The sequence below is a fragment of the Talpa occidentalis genome, unplaced genomic scaffold (assembly GCF_014898055.3).
Source record: "Talpa occidentalis isolate TD23 unplaced genomic scaffold, MPIMG_talOcc4v2.1 talOcc4.10, whole genome shotgun sequence".
Classification (NCBI taxonomy): domain Eukaryota; kingdom Metazoa; phylum Chordata; class Mammalia; order Eulipotyphla; family Talpidae; genus Talpa; species Talpa occidentalis.
In genome coordinates this window covers 26857944-26878674 of record NW_023600993.1, presented here as the reverse complement: position 1 = coordinate 26878674, position 20731 = coordinate 26857944, and the positions used below count along the sequence as shown (strand labels likewise).

Here is a 20731-nt window from a genome sequence, read left to right as displayed (position 1 = left end):
AGTGCATGTATAAACAAAACAAACAAACAAACAAACAAACAAACAAATAAATAAATAAATAAAACATGCCTCTATTAAAAAAAAAAAAGATAGCTTTAAGAAGGAATGAGTGGTCCGTGATGTTGGAAGTCCAGAAAGGACAAGTGAGATAAGAATAGGAAAATTCTATTGGGTTCAATAGTTAGAGGTCATTAGTGACTTTTGCGTGAGCAATTTCACTAAAGTGATTTGGGCAGATGCCAGAATGCAGTCATTTGAAGAGAGTGGGAAGTGAGGAGGGAGGTGTGAGAAAAGTTGGCTGCAAAGAGAAGACAAGGAAGAATTGAACCAGAATGGGATATTTTGCTAGCTTGCTTTTTGTTTTTTAAAGATGGGGGGTGGGTGGGAGGGGGGACTTTGAACATTCTTAAGATAAGACTAAGCCCGATAGGGAGCGAGTGAAGACAGAAGAGAGAGATCAGATAGTTGGGGCAAAGTCCCTGGAGAGGATGGAAGAGTTCACAATGTAGAATGGAGGGGGTCTCTCTCTCTCTCTCTCTCTCTCTCTCTATATATATATATATATATATGTATGTATGTATGTGTGTGTGTGTGTATGTATATACACACACATATATATAGTAAAGCTTATAGTTAACACTCTTGCCTTTGACTGTTAGGTGGATCTAATCAACTTTATTTAAAAAAAAAAAAGCAAACTGTTTCTTTTTCTCCAAATAACAATCCCAGATGAAATTTGACTTGTGGGTTAATTCCAAGCAAACTGTGAGCTCTGTTCAGCAGATGAATAGATCCCATCTTACTTGTCAACCCACTGGACAGATGGAAAATTTATAATAGGATTGGCCACCGTTGTGTTTCTGATTTGGTATGCCACTGGCAGCCACAGCAAGTTTATTTTAGCCTATTTTCCTGTGTTTATTTAACTGAAGCATTAGCAGAATCCTAATTTAAAATTCAGAGGGTATAAGGATGCTTCTGAGTATTGGACATCAGAGGGTACATTTTGTATAATCCTATTTTACTTTGGGTTGTTTTTCTTCACTCTCTCCTTGGACTTCCAGGCAGATTAATCCAACATTTGTGGTATGTAATAACAAGGAAAAGAGTTGGAATAGAAAAAATGAAGTTAAAATTAGAAAACCAAGTATTCTAGGTGAAAGCAGCTGGTAAGAACCTATTTGGAAGGGGGGAGTCTGTTAAAATGAATTCAACAAGGACTGGATTCAAGTAAGATTTGGTCAGAAAGTAGGAGGCCCTAAGGTATTAGTTTTTGCACAAGAGAAGAGTCCTGTTTCTGGAGACTGGAAAATAGGGAAATAAAGTATGTTCACTGGGGGAAGATGAGGTTGCCCCTAATCATTCATAGTTTATGATAGAAGATCCACAAACAATTTGAAACATACATTTTTATTTTTGTTCAAATATTTTTTGTTGGGGTATTATCATTGGCTGATAGTTGAAAATATGGAGTGAAGGGATGACAAGCAGTGAGAGGGAAAGATTATCTACATTTGGGCTAAAGTTATAGTCAAAGAAATAAAGAGAACCAGAATGGCATAGTTTCACAGAAAAGAGAGACTATGCTAAGTTGAGAATCCTGGGATAACTCATTCAAAATAATCTTTTTATGATTTATCCAGGGGATACGCTTTTACAATAGGGATGTAAAGATGTAAGTTGTGGCATCATGGGTTAATTGCATTAACTGGAGCCAGAATCTTCAGGATGTGGACCTCAGCTCCAGTGGGTATATATCTAGGGACTATTGGGCAAGTGATTTAACATTTCTTTTCTTCAGTGGGCTATATTGTGGATTAAAGGAAAATAAGCATCTAACTTTTCTAAATAAGTGCTCAATGGATGGTAGTTATATTAGTGTGAGTTCTCATCTACCAGGTCATCTTGGAAGTCTGAGCTTTGACTGTGAGGAGATTTTTCTGGTAACACTGTTATAATTTCATAAATATTAAGGCCAAAGGTAAGATTCCCCCTGAATAGAATTAGTTCAGTTTGAAGTGGATCCTTTTATATTGATATAAGCTTAATTATCATTTCTCAAATGTGTTCCTTGGAGGATTTTACATATCAGAATAACAGATGAATTATAGGGTATTTTCTGGAGACAAGTAGATGTTGGAGGCAGTTACAGTATCCAAGAAAGAACTGAAAAGGTCCTATTGTATATCTGTTTATGTGAAGTGTCCAGAATAGGCATATTCATAGAGACCTAGTGCATCAAGGGTAGTAAGGGCCTATGAGGAGGAGGTAAAGAGGTAGTCTATGAATGGATACAGGATTTCTTTTTGGGGTGATGAATATCCTGGAATTAGATAGTAGTGATAGTTGTGCAATTTTGGAATACTATAAAATCACTGAACTATATACTTTTTTTTTTTTTAAAGTTTTTTTTTTTTTTTTATTTATTTGTTTGTTTGTTTATACATGCACTGGGTACAGTCAGAAGCGCGGGAGGGTGAGAGAATTCACCAGAGCCAGAGCGGGGAGCAGAGCAGGCAGAAGGACCGAAGTACACTGCTGAGGGGAGCAGCGGGCGGCAGGAGAGGTCTGCGCGCCATGTGGGACCCTCCTCCGGTGGCCGGGGAGCAGCTGGGGATCGAACCGGCGCTGCAGAGGCCGCGGGCAGCTTCGCAACCCAGCGCTCAACCGCTGCGCCACCGGGGAGGCCCTGAACTATATACTTTTAAGAATTTGATGATAGAGCTTCCCTGGTGGCGCAAGGGGTTAAGTCTCAGCACTACCAAGCTTTTGGCAGCCACTGTATGAGTTAAATCCCAGGCCAGGGAGCTAAGCAACAAGGTGTATTGCCCGCTGACTTCTCCTGTATTGCCCGCTGCTCCCCACTCGGTCCCTGGTGAATCCTCTCACCCGCTGCACCTCTGGCCTACACCCCTGCTCTTGTATGCCTAAATAAATAAAATAATTTTTTTTTAAAGAATTTGGTGATATATGAATTACATTGCAAATTTTTAAAAAAGATTTATTTTTATTTATGCATATAAGAATTGGGGTCTAGGACAGAGGTGCAGGGGTGAGAGGATTCACCAGAGATAGAGTGGGGAACAGAACAGGCAGATCTACTGAAATACACTGCTGAAGGGAGCAGCGAGAAATAGAAGTCTGCTGCACCATGTGGGTTAGCTCCCTTGCCAGGGATCTAATGCATGTCAGTGGCTGGTGATAGCTTGAGAGTGCTGAGACTTAATACCTTGTGCCACTGGGAGGCCCTGAATTATATTACAATTTAAAGAGAGGGATATGAAGAGTTACTGAAAATAAGAACAATGAGAATAAGGAAAGCTGAGATGGGTTCGAGAGAACTTCATTGGTCAGAGAATTGATAGTACTTGGAGACTGAATACTGGTAACGCCCAAGATGAAATTGAGACTGGTTTTGAAGTTTCTAATTTATATGATTTAATTGATAGCAAAAGAAATTCTGGAAAAAACAAGTTTGGAGAGACATATACTGAATTGTGGGAACTGTTTTGAATATGTAATCAAGGCAGACAGCTACAGGTAAAGGCATAGATTTCAGGAGAGTCTCTAGAACTAGAGAAAAAAATGAAGGTGACTGAAGAAATCAGTCACACTTGCTGATAGATTGCCATCTATCTTGACCCTTTCACCCCCTTTGAAAGGTAACATCCCATTTACGCCTTATCCTCCAGGCTGGTGTAGAAGTGGTGGTGGTGGTTGTTTTAATAAAGCTAAATCTTTGTATTACTTTTCAGGCAGAGGCAAGGCTGGCAGCAAAACGGGCTGCCCGGGCAGAAGCAAGAGATATACGCATGAGAGAACTGGAACGACAACAAAAAGAGGTAATTCTGTGCTTACTTCCAAAAAATCAATACTTGACGAGTTTGCATGTAAAGTTAACCTAGTTTCCCTTGGAAGTAGTACAATGTGATGTGTATATTTTAATAAGCCATTTTATAATAGTAAATTAAACACAACATTTGTTTCAAGTAACAGTAAACATATTTAGCCATTACTGTTATGGTGTTATAAGTGCTTTACTTATTTTAGCTAAAGTAGACTTAAAAAAGGCCAACATTATTTATAATAGTCTTGAATGTCCTTGAATTTAGATTAATTACATTATGATATTTACATAGTAAAACACTGTGAAGTCATTCAATCATATAATTTTAAGCATATTTAATAATGGTGAAAAATATTCATGGAAAAAAACCTGTAAGACTGGTAGGACTCCAGTTTTGTGTAAATCTGTATCCATATGTAAGATCAAAAACAACTGAAAAGAAGTGATTACTATCTGTACTTCAGTTTGTGCAGAATTATGACTGGCTTTATTTTCTTCTTATGGCTTTCTACAGTTTAAAAATTTCAGTGTTTTTATTATCAGAAAGAAAAGCATGCACTTTTTAGCTTGAAATGAAAATGTTGCAATCTATTCTTTGATTGTAACACAACGTTTTTATACTCTGAAAATCACTGTAAATCATGAGACAGTTATTAATTATAAATTCTATTTGTGGTTTTTTAAACCATGTGTCTTTTTATCCTTGAACATATGCAGCTGAATAATTTTCTGTATTTTGAATGTAACTTTCTTTGAGTTAACAATCATTTCCTTCAGGGTAAATGTACAGGGTTGGTTTAATACTTTTTGGCAATTGCAGTATGTTGGAACCTTTTCAGTTTATGAAACCTTTGTATTTGTAGCACTCTCATCATTCCTTTGATCGGAAATGGGGACAGATTCATAAGTGGCTGGTAGGCTAGGATTGCCTGTCCTGCATGTTGTGATGACTTGCTGAAGTAATGCAATCTTGAATAAAACATTGACTAATAGTTTGCAAAGTAGGAGTGTTTGGCATGTTTGAACCTAAAGGTCAGAGTGTCTCTTCTGTCTGTAGTGGACCAAATGTGGACTTGAAATCCAACCATATTCTGTGGCCATCTGCAGCCTCACACTCATGAGTGCTCCTACCAAGAAAGATTGAGTAAATGAATGTGCTTTCTGTCTATAGGTTTGTTCTCTCCCTCAGTGCTCCCACCCTCTGCCACCCTTACTCTCCTCCCTCTCCTGCCTGCCTCTTCCTTTCTCTGTCTTTTTAAAACCTAAGTCAGTGGGGTCTTCATTGAGAGATGACCCAAGTCACTCTTTCATCTCCTCTGATAATTTTATTTTTCAATTCTCTCAGTTCTTTTTAGGTCTTTTACCACCACCCATATTTGTTAACTGCAAGAGCAAGTTGTGAACCAGCAGAATATTAATTGTTGTGAATCATTTCTAAATTTGAACTTTTCAGTCTTAAGTTCCCCAACTATTTACCATTATAAGTTTTCTCAACGTGGTATGTGAATGGCTTGGGGTATGGGGTGTGAAGTCTTAAAATCTCATGCAAAGTGTTGAATGGCTATTTTTATCATCTTACTCTCAGAGAAGTCTGATCTCTAAAGGGTCTAATTGTTGCAAAACTATTTTCTTAAGCATCCCTTCTGTATTGGTACAACCAGAATTAGACTATTTATGACTGTAATAACTTACAAATTTAAAATGTTATCATAATTTTCATTGTGATATCATTTTAGAAAAGACAGAAAAGATTTTTGGTTCTTTAAAATTGAGTGACTTCTCTGGTATGTGTTTGTTACTTCGTAGTAGAACCTGTTCTTTCTTTCTCCTAAAGCTAGCCTGATTTTTTTACTTAAACTGTTTCTGCATGTAACCGGGTTCATATTACTGACGATGCATTCACTCATGTGAGTAAAAGAAATCACCTTTTTGGGTAAACTTTCAATCAAATTATTCAGGCTTTTTAAAATTATGTATTATAATTCAAAGATAAAATTACTTAATATTACAATGTCAGTGCAGGCCAAAAAACATTAAGTAAGATGAAAAGCCGATTTTGACTCTAATATTTGATTCCTATGTTCAAAGTCCATGGAGATAATAAACATTTTTTTTATCTGTGTGAAATGTGTGCAGTTCAGGTAGTAAGGATGCTAGATTTTCATGGAGGGGGAGCAATTTAGGTTAAAATGCAGCTGACAGGTAACACAAGTCTTGAATAATAACAGGGATTTGGATATGAAGAGAAGGTGGGACTTAGTTTAGGTAGGAATAGTTATCACTTCTGTCCTCTCAGATACTGGGCTTCTACTCCTTTGAAAATGATTCTTCCTCTCGCATATCAGCAGCTTTCTGTCTGTAAGCTTATAGTAGAAGTTAGCATGTGATAGTCTGAATATAAAATTAAATTACTAATAAATTTTAATAAACAATATATATAAGAGTAGGACCGTCAGTTATTAGTAGGACCTTCCTAAATGAAAAATTTCTCCTAGTTATAGTCTTTTCTTTGTGTGGGGCTGGGAAATGAGGAAGCAAGGTGATGAAGCACCGGAGTGAAACTAACATTGAGTGTGTTCTATATGCCAGTACTGTGGTAGTGCTTTTTGCATGTTTTCACTTCACTGTTATAAGACAAGTATCATTATCTCCACTTTATAGATAAGGTGACAAAGAATGGTGAAATTACAACTTGCTTAGTCATTGGCAGAATCAGAATTTGAAGTGTTGAAAGAGTATCCCATCTGCTAGTGCACGGAAAGATGAAAGGACCAGAGTAAAAAGTGCTGTCATCTTTCTGAGGCTCCAGATAGTCCCTTTTAGCTAACTTTCCATGACCCTGGAGATCCTGATTTTAAACTGGATGTCTTAATCAGTAACATGTTGGTGACCTAAAGAGTAAATGCAGTTTTAGAAGTTATGTAATTTGAAACTGAAAGAATGACTCCAGCCTCAATTTAATAAATATTGGTTGACACAGAAAATGGCTAGGGTTTATCTTGGAGTTGTGACTTTTTAAAATAAAACCACTTCGGGGCCTCCCTGGTGGCGCAAGGGTTAAGACACAACTTATGAAGCCATCTGCAGCCATTGCAGCACAAGTTTGATTCCCAGCCAGCCAGGGAGCAACCCACATGGTGCAGCAGACCTCTCCTGACTTGCCTGCTGCTCCCCTCAGCAGTGTACTTTGGTCAATCTGCCTGTTCTGTTCCCCACTCTGTCTCAGGTGAATCCTCTCACCTCCTGCACCTCTGGCCTGTACCCCAGCTCTTGTATGCATAAGTAAATAAACCTTTAAAAAAAAACCACTTCATCCTCACTTCAAGTGCAGTTTTAAAAGCAGAGTATGTCTCATTTCCGTGGATTTAATTTAAATATACTAAAACATAAAAATTTCCAGAAAGTTTTGAACAAATATACATCCATTTTCTAAGCTATTGTTCTGTTTCTTCAGACTTGAATCCTTTATACTATTAAGAATGTCCAGGGGAATGGAAATGTATTGTTTTCCTAACTGTGGAAGAGAGGAATTAAATACTGGACATTGAATGATGCTGATACTTATAAACAGACTTCATGACAGATTTGATCAGATACACCAATGTACACAACAGATGAATTGTAATTATGTATTTCTAATCAAAGATCATGACCAAAATAAAGCATTAACTAGTGATGTAGCCATATTCATTTGTTCCACCAGTATGATTTATTCACATCATACTGCCATGGGGTGTTGAGGAGTTGATTTATTTAGGAAAAGAGCACTGTGAACTCAGTTGGACGGTTGTGCCTAAATTCTTAGTCAGTGCAAATTACTTTAACACTTTGGACTTTGAAATTTGAAAGATCAGAAGGTTTTTTTTTTTTTTTTTTACTGTTTCAGTTGATTAGGTTCTAGGGACTAGTCATTTGATTTCCTATGACTCAGCACTTAATGCTCCAGTGCCAATAGCTGATGTGGAAAAGTGTAGACTTGCATTTAATTTTGTCAACTATTAGGCTGTGGTCATTTCTTTCTTTCTATTTTTAAACAATCTTCATATAGCAGAGCTCTTGATCACTTTACTAACTCTAAAATATTTATCCAGTTTCTTCTAATTATAGGTAGTTTTTCATTTTATCCACACACAATCAGGGGTTATTTCATTTAGTTCTATTTCTCCCCCCGTTCCCCATTAGAGTGATTAAAAAAAAAAAGGAAATTCTGTGCCATAAGCACTGAATTATAACCCCAATATTTTAAAAACAATATATTGTCCATAAACTACATCTATATTAAAGATAACATTTATTTCTGCCCTGCATAAACCAGTATACACAGTGGGAAAAAAAAAAAACAGCTAAAATGCTACTTTTAATGCTGAACTCAATTTCTGTTTAGTATACTTGTTTATTGTTATTTTGGTAGGGTGAGCTCTCTTGGTCATACACACATTACATTCTGCAAGTGGTCAGACATAGATACAATGTGAAACTGAAAATATTACCAAGATTTCTATCTTTTTATAACTGGAGCATGTGGCTGCCCCAGATTTCTTGTATGGAGCCAAATTGTGGTCATCTACTTGTAAGGAAGGTGCTACTGTGCTATTAACAGACTGTTCTTTGCTCAGTTGTTCTGATAGATAACCTTCTGTTCAGTGACTAACTTTTCATGTACTTTCTCCTTTCCCAGGAAGATTCAGAAAGGGCTAGGTATTCCCATCGTTCCAGTCATCATCGTCCTTATCTGGTTTGTAATAACCTATAAACTTGTTCATAATAACTTTCCTTCATTAACTTAATGCAGCCACTCACACACTTTTACTGTATTTGTTTTTATTTTTATCAGGGAGTTGAGGATGCATTGTCCATTCGAAGTCTTGGCAGTCACAGGGTTGGTATTTTGAGTTGTTTGCGCCATGGTAGCAAAGCTTATATCTGAATATTCTGTAGAATCATTGCTTAACAATCTGACAGTGTTCGCATACTCCCTTGCCTTTTTTAAAATAGATGGTAAATATTGCAAAGTGTTTTCATGCTTCCAAATTTTTGCTCTAAGTAAATCAGCTCTAAAATCTATGTGTCTATTCTTGTCCTATGAAAAAAACTTTAATTTTGCAAATTATCACAAAATAGTGAGATTGATTTTATAGTATGAAAGTGTTTTGTTTAACTTTTGATTTTTTTCTACTTTCATATTATTAAAAATGACAATTTATTAAATGGAAAATAGCTTTGGGGTTTGGTGATTGATTATAATTTTATAACATGGAAAAATTGAACTTCTGACTTGAAAAATTCCTTGCTTGTCATATTTATAGGAAGTTTCATGCTTCAACATTTTGATTAATGTTTTAGTGTGTCTCAGGATTTTAGCATACATTGTTGTAATCTAGATAAATGAGAAAGTCACTCACTAAAGGTTTGCATATTGTGCCAAAAGACTGATCTCTCTCCTTAATTAAACTTTAAAGCAATGATTTAAATGTACTCATTGAATTGTATATAGCTTTACATCTAGATCTTTCATCTTTAGAGTCATCTTTCATATTAAGGTCTGTATTTTAATTTTCCTCAAGTCTACTTTTCTTCCCATTTGGTATAATATATAAAAATACACTATAATAGGGCCTCCCCGGTGGCGCAGTGGTTGAGTGCTGGGTTGCAAAGCTACCCGCAGCCTCTGCAGCGCTGGTTCGATCCCCGGCCGCCGGGTGAGGGTCCCACCTGGTGCGCAGACCTCTCCTGCCACCCGCTGCTCCCCTCAGCAGTGTACTTCGTCACTCTGCCTGTTCTACTCTCCGCTCTGGCTCTGGTGAATTCTCTCACCCTCCCGCACCTCTGACTGTACCCAGTGCTTGTATAAAAATTAAAATAAATCTAAAAAAAAAAAATACATGATAATAACTGAGTTTGTTCTTGTATAATAGTTATTGTTGTGATTGTATTCTTAAACTGTCCTTTTTGAATATAATCTCTTTAGCTTTTGAATCATAAATATTTTGGCTGTAAATACAAAAGTTTAGACTTAGAAGAATACAAATCATTTCTTGAAATCTAATCATATTAAAAATGATTTTACAGGACAAAGAACTTAAAGATAATAAATTCATTTTATGTTTTGGTTTTTTCCCCATCTTTAACTACTTTGAAAAGAATCATATGGGGAGTTAGTCAACAAAAACTTAAAAGTTGGCTTTTGAGGGCTTTGAAAATAATCCTCTCTATCCATCTTTTTAAAATACATGGCTTTTTCTTTTTTAAATATTTATTTATTTATTTATGCAAGAACCGGAGTACAGGCCAGATGTGCAGGTTGGTGAGAGGATTCACCAGAGACAAAATGGGGAACAGAACAGGCAGACTGACGAAATACACTGCTGAGGGGAGCAGCGGGCGAGACAGGAGATGTCTGCTGCGCCAGGTGGGGCCCTCTCCGGCCAGCCGGGATGCAATCAGGCCAGCCGGGATCGAACCAGTGCTGCAGAGGCTGCGGACAGCTTCACAGCACTGTGCTCAACCGCCTGAGCCACCAGGGGAGGCCCATACATGGCTTTTTCTTTTGCTTCTGTTATAATGTTTACAGTGTGACATTTCACACAGTTATTAGAAACCTGGTTATTTGTAGATTTATGTGACTTCAGGAAAACTTGGTTATATAGTTTATAAATTAGTTTATATATTAAATTATATATAGTAGCTTTTTTTTTTTTTTTTTTTCTTGAGGCATGTTTTATTTGTTTGTTTATTTATTTGTTTGTTTGTTTTTTTTTTTTGTTTATACATGCACTGGGTACAGTCAGAAGCGCGGGAGGGTGAGAGAATTCACCAGAGCCAGAGCAGGGAGCAGAGCAGGCAGAAGGACCGAAGTACACTGCTGAGGGGAGCAGCGGGCGGCAGGAGAGGTCTGCGCGCCATGCGGGACCCTCCTCCGGTGGCCGGGGAGCAGCCGGGGATCGAACCGGTGCTGCAGAGTCCGTGGGCAGCTTCGCAACCCAGTGCTCAACCACTGCGCCACCGGGGAGGCCCTAAATTATATATAGTAGCTTAAGCTAACAATAAAACCAGTCAAGTTTGACCTAATTTGGAAGTATTTAAAACAAATCTACAAACAAACAAAAATAAATCTACAATTAAACTGATAAATTATTTACCCAGAAATGTCTATAAGATAATATGGTTGATTTCCTTTCTATGGAAATTATATTATTAAAGCAATTTAAGACATAACTAGAACTTTCATAGTATTTTATTTCATTATGGTAACTGAAAATTTGTTACCATGGGAAAAAAGAGAAAAGCTCCCAATATTTTAAAAATTAGTATGTAAAGTTAAAGATTAATAAAATTTTACACCCTAAAAGAGACTCTAGTACTTTATTATGTACATATCTAACACATTTTAAAAATGTGAACGCTTACTAATAATATTGTTTAAAAGAAATATAATCGAGATATATTTTTTTCCTTTTTCTCTTAACCATTAATATTGGCAGTTTTAAATTTTCATCAGATTTTTTGCCTTTTAAAATAACTACAATATGTACACAACTTTTGTTGTCTATAAAACTAAATGTGATGGCCTAAAACACTGACCTAAATGTAATTGTGCCTTGTTGTATAATTTTGGGGTTTGGGTATTTCTCTGAAGTTGGTTTTTTATTTTAAACTTTACTTATGTGTATTAATTACTCTTTTACATGTATTAAAATGTATAACAATTTCGGACCTTCCTTGTCTTTAATGTTTGAACATAAGCAGTATCTGATGTATTTATGGTTTTAAAAGATGCCTTCTTAGGACTTTGATCTTTCCTTTTGTCAGTTTAACTTTTCAGGTATTACCTTCTTGAAAGGTGACCTGCCGCAAACTGTTTGGGCTACAAATGGTGTTAGTGCTATAGACATTCTGTATAAAAACAAAAGAGCCAAGAGAGTTTAAGACTGGGAATGGTAGATTTGGGGGAAGGAGGATTAAATCAATGCCCTGAGCTTAGAATTGAAACAATCTGTTTCTTTAAGACAATCTTTCAAACGTTTGGTCACTGCTATATGTAATGATGTAGAGGAAGACTTAAGGTAGGCATTCAAAAATTAGAAAATGAGGTGATTTTGAATGAGAACAGTAGGAATACATTGTTGTTTTTCTTTGTTGGAGATTTTTGCTGGTGTATATATCATTTCCTCTTCACATAACAATGCCCTTAAAATAATTTTAATGAATTTAGTTATAATTTAAGATGAGTTTAATTTTAATATGCTTGCAATTTGTCTTTTGTCATTTACTGTTACATGGCCTAATTCCATTGAAGACTCCATCGAAGGACATAACTGGGGCACACTGGAGCAGAGCCAGTACACCCAAAAGGAAAGATGTCATGGTGTGTAGCTCATGTGTAGTGCTAGTATTGTGCATTCATGGTTGACTCTCAGAGTTCCAGTGACTTGAGTAATAGGTACATTCTAATAGAAATTGACACTTGCTGCATTTGTTTCTACAACCTGTTTGCTATACTTTTCAAAAATTTTGTTTCCAAATGAAAACTTTCAGGCATGTTTCTTGGAGAGTTAAAGCAATTTTTTGATCCATAGTAATAGCTGATTTGAAAATGTTTTAGATAAAACCCTTAATATTTTCAGCTCTCTGTCCTTTGATGAATCATTTGTTTTTAAACGACACAGATACCAACTGCCACTTTTGGGGCATGGGGGGGTGAGGATGGGGGTGGTTCTTTTTGTTAACCTAATTGTTCTAATAGCAACTGGGGTTTCCAAATTATGGGTTTCCCTAATACATAGATTCAGCAATAGTTTAAAACCCAGCTAAATTCGGCATTATACTCTGGAAAAGGAAACAAAATAGGTCCATTTCAATTGAGTTGTTAAATTCTATGCCTTTGTAAAATTTGTTGGTATTACAGACAGGATGTCAGGAATTAAGACATGACTATTCATTGGGCATGAAGTAAGGGCCTTTGTTCTGTCTGAACTATGATTTTAATGTATTGGAGCTAGACTATCTAATTTAGTCTTCTAGTTTAAGTTTTCAAAAATTGTCATCGCTGCAAAAGAGAAATTCATTTTTACACCATGATGCAGTATACAGTTGCAGATATGTGCCCATGTATATGTCATATAAGTATTTAAATATATTATTGAACAAAAGCTTCAGAGAATAATATTTAGTGTGCATGTTACACTAATATTTTCTCTTCTGTGTCATTTTTTTAAAATGCTGGTTGAAATCATAAACTGATTATGGAAACTAGTGAGTTGCAAGGTATACTTAGAAAAACATTATTTTAGATGAAATTTTTGAATAGTGTTCCCAAAAATTCTAAATGGATATAAGAGTTGCAAAAGAAAGATATTTTACCAGACTACCTGCTTTTGATTGTCTTAAAATGTGGCGCTTTTGAGTAAGATTGTTTTAAAAATATAAGCTTTTACAAATTTGGGAAACCACAAATCTAAGTAGTTACTGTTTAATCCAATTTTTTGGTTTTAAATGTGGTGTATGTCTATTATCTTATTTTCTTAAAGACTGTGTTTTTCTCTGGTTTTATAAATTTTATACAGTTTTATTTACATTTAATGCCAAACTTGTGCATTCCATGCTTTTGCTCTGACAAGGTTTCTGGTTTTGTTCAGCATTTTTAATAAGGGAGGTTCTTGGGGAAGGAAGTTTTTTGTGAGTGTACATGAACCAGATCCAAGGGAACAACCCCCATTTTGATGTTGCAATTGTTTGGTGTTGGTTTTTTTTTTTTTCTTTTCTCTTAAGTGGGAAGCTTGATTTTTTTGGCAGGCTTGATGATATTAGTCATGTGCTCTTGTTCATTGCCTGTCCATGTCTTGCCATTGCCATATTTCATTTGATGGGAAATGATGGTAGCAATCAAAATCAACCTCTTTTGACTCAGAGTGCTTAACTTCTGCACTTAAAGGCTTCCTTAGTGTGTTTTGTGCTATGGTATACTGAGATTGGATCATTCCATCATTACTGAATATGATTTCATATTCAAAAGAGAATATGCAATTTTATACATACTTACAGTTTAGTAATAACTCATACTAGGAAGGAGTTGGGGGAAGAATAGTCTTTAATTCAAGTGTACCAGCCTTGTATATAATAGTTTTTTGTTTTTTAAAATAGTTCTGGATTTATTAATAACTTTGCAAATGTTTCTTTTTTCTTCTTTATGTTTCTGACTTTGGAAATACAACCAACTTTCACCTTTTTCTGAAATCCAGTATGATGCTCTTAACGATAAATCTTCAAGACTTTCATCATTAGTATGTAGTGCTTGATTTTGTGTTAAATGTACAGTTTTATGAACACTTGATGATGCTAATCGTAGATTAGGACTAACTTTCACAGGTTTGTTATGATGTTTTGGAAACAGTGTATGGCTAACAAAGCAGAAACTATTGTTTTAAAATCAATCTTTGGATACTTTTTCCTCTTAGGAGTTCTGAATCAAATAAAAATTATTTGCTTCTCTATTCAGGAGTAAGATTGGTAGTAATATCTTTTCTTGAAATGATGAACCACCCACCTGTCACACATTCATTGCCCTGGAAGACAAGTCTCTAGCAGTATTTTGACACACGCTAAATATAGCAGCATGGACCTGTGTTTCATGTTATGTGCCACAAGCTAGCAGGTGTGAAATTATTAAGCAGAAAATATCCCAGCAGTGACATATGACACCTGAAATATCAGTTATATCCACTCATTTGTGCTTAATTTGGTTTGTTTTTAAAGGTGTGTCTTTTTAGCCAAGGAAATCAAGGCATATTTTTCTTGGGTTAATATTATGTTTATAGATTGCCTGAAATTTTAGACTATTTGGACATCTTTTAAAAAGTTCAGGGTAATGCATGAAAGGAAAGATTATGCATATCAAAAAAAATAAAGATGACTTTATAATCATCGACTTGCTATCTAGCTATGTATAAGTCAATAGTTTGCCTGGAGCAGATTGTTGATAGGTAGGGCACTTCTAGCTGCATCTGCTCACTTTAGGCAAGGCATGCATATGTAGATTGGATTTCTTATCTACCAGCTCACCTATTTAGTAGTATCACCTATTTAGTAGTGTTTATCAAACCCTCATAAATTCATGGCTCTGTATTTCTCGAAGTTATTTATTATGACAGTGCCATCCTCAAAGAACTTGTATGTAAGGCTATCTAATAATACTGTTGCTTTAAGGGGCAACCCACACCATCTTCCTTGAATGTTTTCCTCCTAACCTGCACAAGCTGTGGGAGCATTAACCTGGGTTTAGCACACTGCCTGGTGTAATGTGATGTCATAGACTTTAATCTCTCAACATTGTTTGGGTTGATTTAAAGGATTGCTTTTGGCATTTGCTTGTTAGATGAGAAAGACTATTGAAGAAGATGGACTCTTGTCAGCCATACTTTTATAGAGAAGGTAGAGGGAATCAAATGAAGTCTGGGATCAAGATCTCTACAAATTTCCCTGCCACTGGGTCCCAATTAAACTTTCTTTTTAGCTGACTAGACACTGAGCTGGATGGCACAGGGGACAATGAGGGAGAATGCAGATGTATAGAGAAGCCATCTGTTTTAGCCAGTGAAGTGCAGTGAATCATTTATTAACAAATGAGAAATTGATTGCATGTGGACTATCTCACGTGTACCTCTCTGTGTATGATTTTGAGATTAATAATATTAAATTATTTTTAAAACTTTATAATCATAACGTTAACTTCAAATATTTGCTTCCAGAATCATTCTTACAGTCACTCTTATGGAACAAAGAAGAGATCTTCTGGTTCTCATAAAGACCTACTGGTTAGTTCTGTTGTGTATTCCAATATCTTGCGCTGCTCTAAAATTCAGTGGGTTACTTACAGGGAACCTAAAGATTATGATTTTTTTGGTGAGCTCTTAAGGCATTTTGACACTTGGTAGTACACAAAGATATGATTTATCAGAACCTTATTGAAAAAGAATTTTCTTTCACTTACATGACTTAATATCAAAATAATATATGCTAATCTCTGGGCTAGACTTAGGGAATTGTGACAAGTAGTTCATTAACAATGTATTTGCGTTTATTATCTGTCCTTTGTCATATACCTCAAGAATAAGTTTAATGACGTTCTTATTGTAGACATTTGTATTTATTTAGTTGTGGGATTATAGATAGTACCAAACTCACAAGCAGGTTTAATTCTGAATGTTTGTTTGTAAGTCAGATTTTAGGAGTTTGGAATGAATTTTGTGGGAGAAATGAAGGATGCAATGGCAGAGTTCCCATGCTCTCTTGCAGAAAACACTTTAGCTTGTAGGTGTAATTAAGCTACAGAACCAGTAGTGCTCTCCAACCCAGCCACCTTGCTAAGCAGCATTTCTATGGGGGGAAATGTATTTAGTGCCCATTTGGGCTGCTAGGAACACCCTTTCCTCTTAGGCTGCCACTGGACTGGCAGAGGAAGTGCAGTCCCAAACTCCCTGTTCACTCAGGGTCCCCATGGGAAGAGCTCTGAACCTTGCTGGAATGGAGAGAAGGTTTGGAAGCTTCTCCTGGTGGGAAGGGGGAGGGAGGAGAGAGTGTGTTATGGAGGACTTTTGTGAGTGGTCCTAGAGTGTGAAGTATTTATAGCTCTGGGGATCATCAGGCAGGTTACCTTAAGGGTGTAGTAAAGGAAGGAAGGGCCTGGAGTGGCAGGAATGTGGTGTCCCCTATTGTGATGCCAGCAGTGGAGGAGCCTGTCAGTCAAGGATTATCTAAGTTTCTTAACCTTGACTAAGAAAGATGAATGAAGAAGTGTTAAAGGGAATATTATAGATGATTTTCTCCACTACAAGTTATGGCCATGTATAAAATTGTTTTGTGCTATATATTAAAATGTATCTGCTGTAGATGTTTCAGATCAAACCATATTTAGTTGATGCTCACTCTGGTCATTTAATTTGATCAGTTTATTTTCACAAATGATACTAAGAGAAGTTTGAAAAAAAATAACATTTAATAACTTCTTTGCCAGTGCCAAATGATTTATAAAAGTGGAAGTTACTCAGTTTTCCTGGATTTTTAAAGAAAATTCCTAAGTATGACTTAAAATATGCCAAATATTATTTTCATTCCATTTTGATTAACAGTTTATACTTTTGTTTTAAAGTAAAATTAGTAATGACTTGCTTTGAAAACAGCTAAGTGACTTAAAGTGAGTGACTTAAAGTGATTGTTATTTTAACTTTTACTAAATATGATCCATTGCCTTTAAGGAGGAGAAAGTTAGGCAATCCCTAAGAAAAATGTGTTTAATTTTGCTTTTTGCAGAGCGGCCTCTACTTTGACCAGAGAAACTATAGCAGTCTTAGACATAGCAAACCCACCTATGCCTACCACACTCGGGTTTGTCCAAAGTTTTTTTGGCTTCATGTTTCATCCATGTTTAACATATTTCTAATCCTCTGTTTTGCATTTTGAGTGGTTAGAACTGGGAATGGCTATGTTATATACTAGTTTGTGGTAACTGAATTCACGTAATCTTTATGAGTGTATCTTTTAACAGTGGGAACTATTGAATCATCCTAATACAGTTTTTTTCCAAAATGAAACAAAATTTTAATGAAAATATTTTAACGTACAGCAAAGTTCAAAGAATTGCATATTACACCACTCATGTACCTCCTACCACCTAGATTCTACAATTGACATTTTATTATGTAATTATCTTCTGTCTATCCACCTATCATTCCATTTTGGGTAGGGCGGGGGGGCAAATATATTTCAGAATAAGTTGTAGGTATCAGGACACATCATGGTGGATGACCTTTTAATAAAAGCTTATGTGTGAAATCTAAATTATAAATGAGTTGAGACGAATATAATTGCTTGTTTATTGTTTAGACTCCCTTGTTTTTTCCAAGGCATTTGACATTTCACACATTAACTATATGGCATATCATACATTTAAAGTAATTCAGTTTTCAAAACCTGCACATATAACTTAAATATTCTCATTTTCTATGTTTGATTGCTGTTGAAAATTGTGCTATCAAGTAATATCAGGAAAAGAGAGATTTGATTTTTAAAAATGCTGTGCCTCCTTAGTGCATGGATTCATTGTGACCAGTATGGCTTATCTGATTAAACTACAGTACTTTGTCTGGCACTTGTTTTGATAGGTTTTCTAATCTATTTGAAAAAGAGTGGTAATAGTGGTAACTCAGAACTTAAATCAGGCTAAACCTGTTAGTCTTTCCTGACTCCTAACTTACTGAAAATATTGCAGGAGCCTCTGGTGACTAGGGTACAGCCACTGTTTGCCACACCCCCATGCCATGGCCCTCTCTTCCTGAGTATTTTCTTAGGTTGCTGTTCCAGCTCCTAACATTGATGTTTAAAGCCAATAGGACATAAACACATTTATAGAAAAATTGTTGCAGCTGTTTTTCTTTCTTATCTGTTAAGACTGACATTCAAAAAGATTACTAATGATTAAGCCTTTCTCACTTTATGTGTTGCTGAACTACCTTAAGCACTCATGACCTGCTAATGAATTATGGAGTGTAACATAAACATAAGTTTTGTCTTATGGTGGTGAGACCAAGTCTCCCCGCCCTCCTTTTTATTGGCTTAATTATTTTGTTTTGTTTTTGTTTCTTAGCAGTCTTCTTCCCTGTATAGTGACCCTCTGGCGACATCTAAGAGTCACAGGGTTAGTACTTGCTGAGATGTGTTTTGCCTTCAGAGTTACGGGTTGCTTTTTCTTTGGGTTAAATCATGCACTTTTTTCTTAGGCCTCCCTTACTACAAATTCTGGTCTGTCCAGAAGTGCCAGTCTGGTTTGTATTTTATTCTTCCAGCCAGTGTGCTCTGAGAGGTGGGGTGTGGGGAGGAGGGGGGCGCATTGTCCTGGTGCTGACTCTGCTTTGATAACTTTCCTCCAGAATTGTCAAGAACACATGACACTGATGCTGTGTGTACTGCAAAATGTGCTGCCTGTGCTTAAAATACAAAACTTCAGTGTACTTATTATTTAGTATATTTATTATTTAGTGTATTTGTAGTGTGAAAACTAAAACTTTACTCTCCTGTTATAGAGGTGATAGATTTGCATGGGTCCCCCTACTCTTGCTTATTCTTGTGAGATGGCTGCCCATGCACGGGATGTCACTTTTTTCTTTGAGACAACTGTGGCCTTGGCCACATTAATTCTAGACTGTAGTAAAACAAACTGACTAAAAAGCAAAGACAGTAGCTCTGTGTAATGTGTGAGTAGTGAGTTGGTTACTTCAAGCTGTTGTTTGTAGTGTTGTGGCCTCTTCAAATGGACTGGGAACCTGAGACTTTGTAACTTAATTTTATTGTGACAGTGGCAAAATACTTTCTGTACCTCACTTTCTTTTCTGCTTTATTTACTTTTTCGAGAGAATAACTTCATGTTAGTTATGCTAGGTTGATAACATGATGAAGAGAAGCACTGTAACCAGTGGTGCTTCTTAAATCAAGTGTGAACTTGAGGTTTTAATGAGACTAATGCAGGAATTTTGCATACAAATGAGTGTTATGTTATGTTAACATAACTTGTTATGTTAAACAAGTCTTCCCCTTGAGAGACTGTACACCTATACCATTTCTCAAAATTTTTGAAACAGAATGCTACAAAGAAGTTACGACATTTTCAAAATGAGAGACTGTACACTTATACCATTATAATGATATAAATGAGATATAAATGAGAGAGACTCTACACTTATACTATGCACTTATACCATTATACTGTACACTTACACCAGAGAGAGACTGTACACTTATACAATTTCTCAAAATTTTTGAAACAGAATGCTACAAAGAAGTTACGACATTTTCAAAATAACGTTGATGTTGAATAGCTAAATAGTATTTCCTTTGTTCTTTAGGCATCATTGTATGATGGTGGATTATATAGCCCTTATGATTCTCGAACCGTAAGTTACCAGGGAGCAAGTAGTGGATGTGTGTAGGTGGGGACAGTTTACTTACAAAGGAAAAGTTATTTAATCTGACCTGTAAGCTGTGATCCATCAGCTATCCAGTCGTGATTCTCACCCAAGCTGTGAGGGAGTGCCGGCTGGAAATCATGGCTTCAAGCATAAAGAAGATAGAAGTAAAGAAACCTCTTTTCTTGCTCATTAATTACTTAGGCAGAAGGTGGAGCAGTGCTTCTCAGGGCAGCTCCTTCATTGTTTGGGGTTGATGGATCTTGAGGATGGGAATCCCAGACCTGGGAGTAATAGTTACTGGCTCGCCCTGGGGGCCAGGGATGAGCTAGGTCCAAGGGTCACTACGTACTGCCAGCAGGAAAAGGAGCTGATCATTGTTGTAAAACCTTTCTTCTTGGAAACTTTATAGCCATCAGAATACAGTTACTACTCATCAAGAACAAGTTCAACCCGAAGCAGTCCTGTGGTGAGCTTTCTTACCTGTTTGCATGCTTTATAGAAACTTTTTTGGGTTGTTTTCATTAATTTGTACTCACAGTTTAAAATATTGAGGATGTGGTGTGTTTCACTCTTTTGTGCATGGATTATGGTTTTGCTTCATTACACAAACTCAGGTACTAATTTTTCCTAATTGGTGGTCTCCGTATGAATTTGACTCAGCACGTAATTTCTTAAATGAGTCTGGAACCAGAGGCATTAGAATTAAAAAATATTAATACATTTAATTTGTGCAGAACTTCTTGTCTTTTCAGTGATGACAATTTATTGTATATGCTTTGGCTAGTCTATTTCTCCTTTCCGTTTTTTTTTTTCTTTGTTCACTGCATTGAGTCATTATACTTGCTTGCCAGTGCTTTAGTCACTGGCGTGGAAGAAGTAAAGCAAGTCAATTTTTATAAAGTGTTACATAAAAGACAAAACGGACAAT

General features: G+C 36.2%; 1 protein-coding gene across 11 annotated transcripts in view; it reads left to right on the top strand.

Annotated features, from left to right (window-relative positions):
- Positions 1-20731, top strand: part of LRRFIP2 (LRR binding FLII interacting protein 2) — a 96458-nt gene that overhangs the window by 33579 nt on the left and 42148 nt on the right. For 6 of the 11 annotated variants that reach the window (XM_037526286.2, XM_037526303.2, XM_037526313.2 and 3 more), the window contains exon 3: positions 3756-3842. In XM_037526286.2, coding sequence (XP_037382183.1) covers positions 3756-3842 — 87 coding nt within the window. Of the gene's footprint in view, positions 1-3755; positions 3843-8525; positions 8583-8681; positions 8727-12143; positions 12213-15591; positions 15658-17152; positions 17228-18485; positions 18537-18618; positions 18664-19740; positions 19789-20212; positions 20270-20731 lie in introns of all 11 variants that reach the window. The other 5 variants (XM_054693083.1, XM_054693088.1, XM_037526294.2 and 2 more) reach the window with 3 other exon arrangements.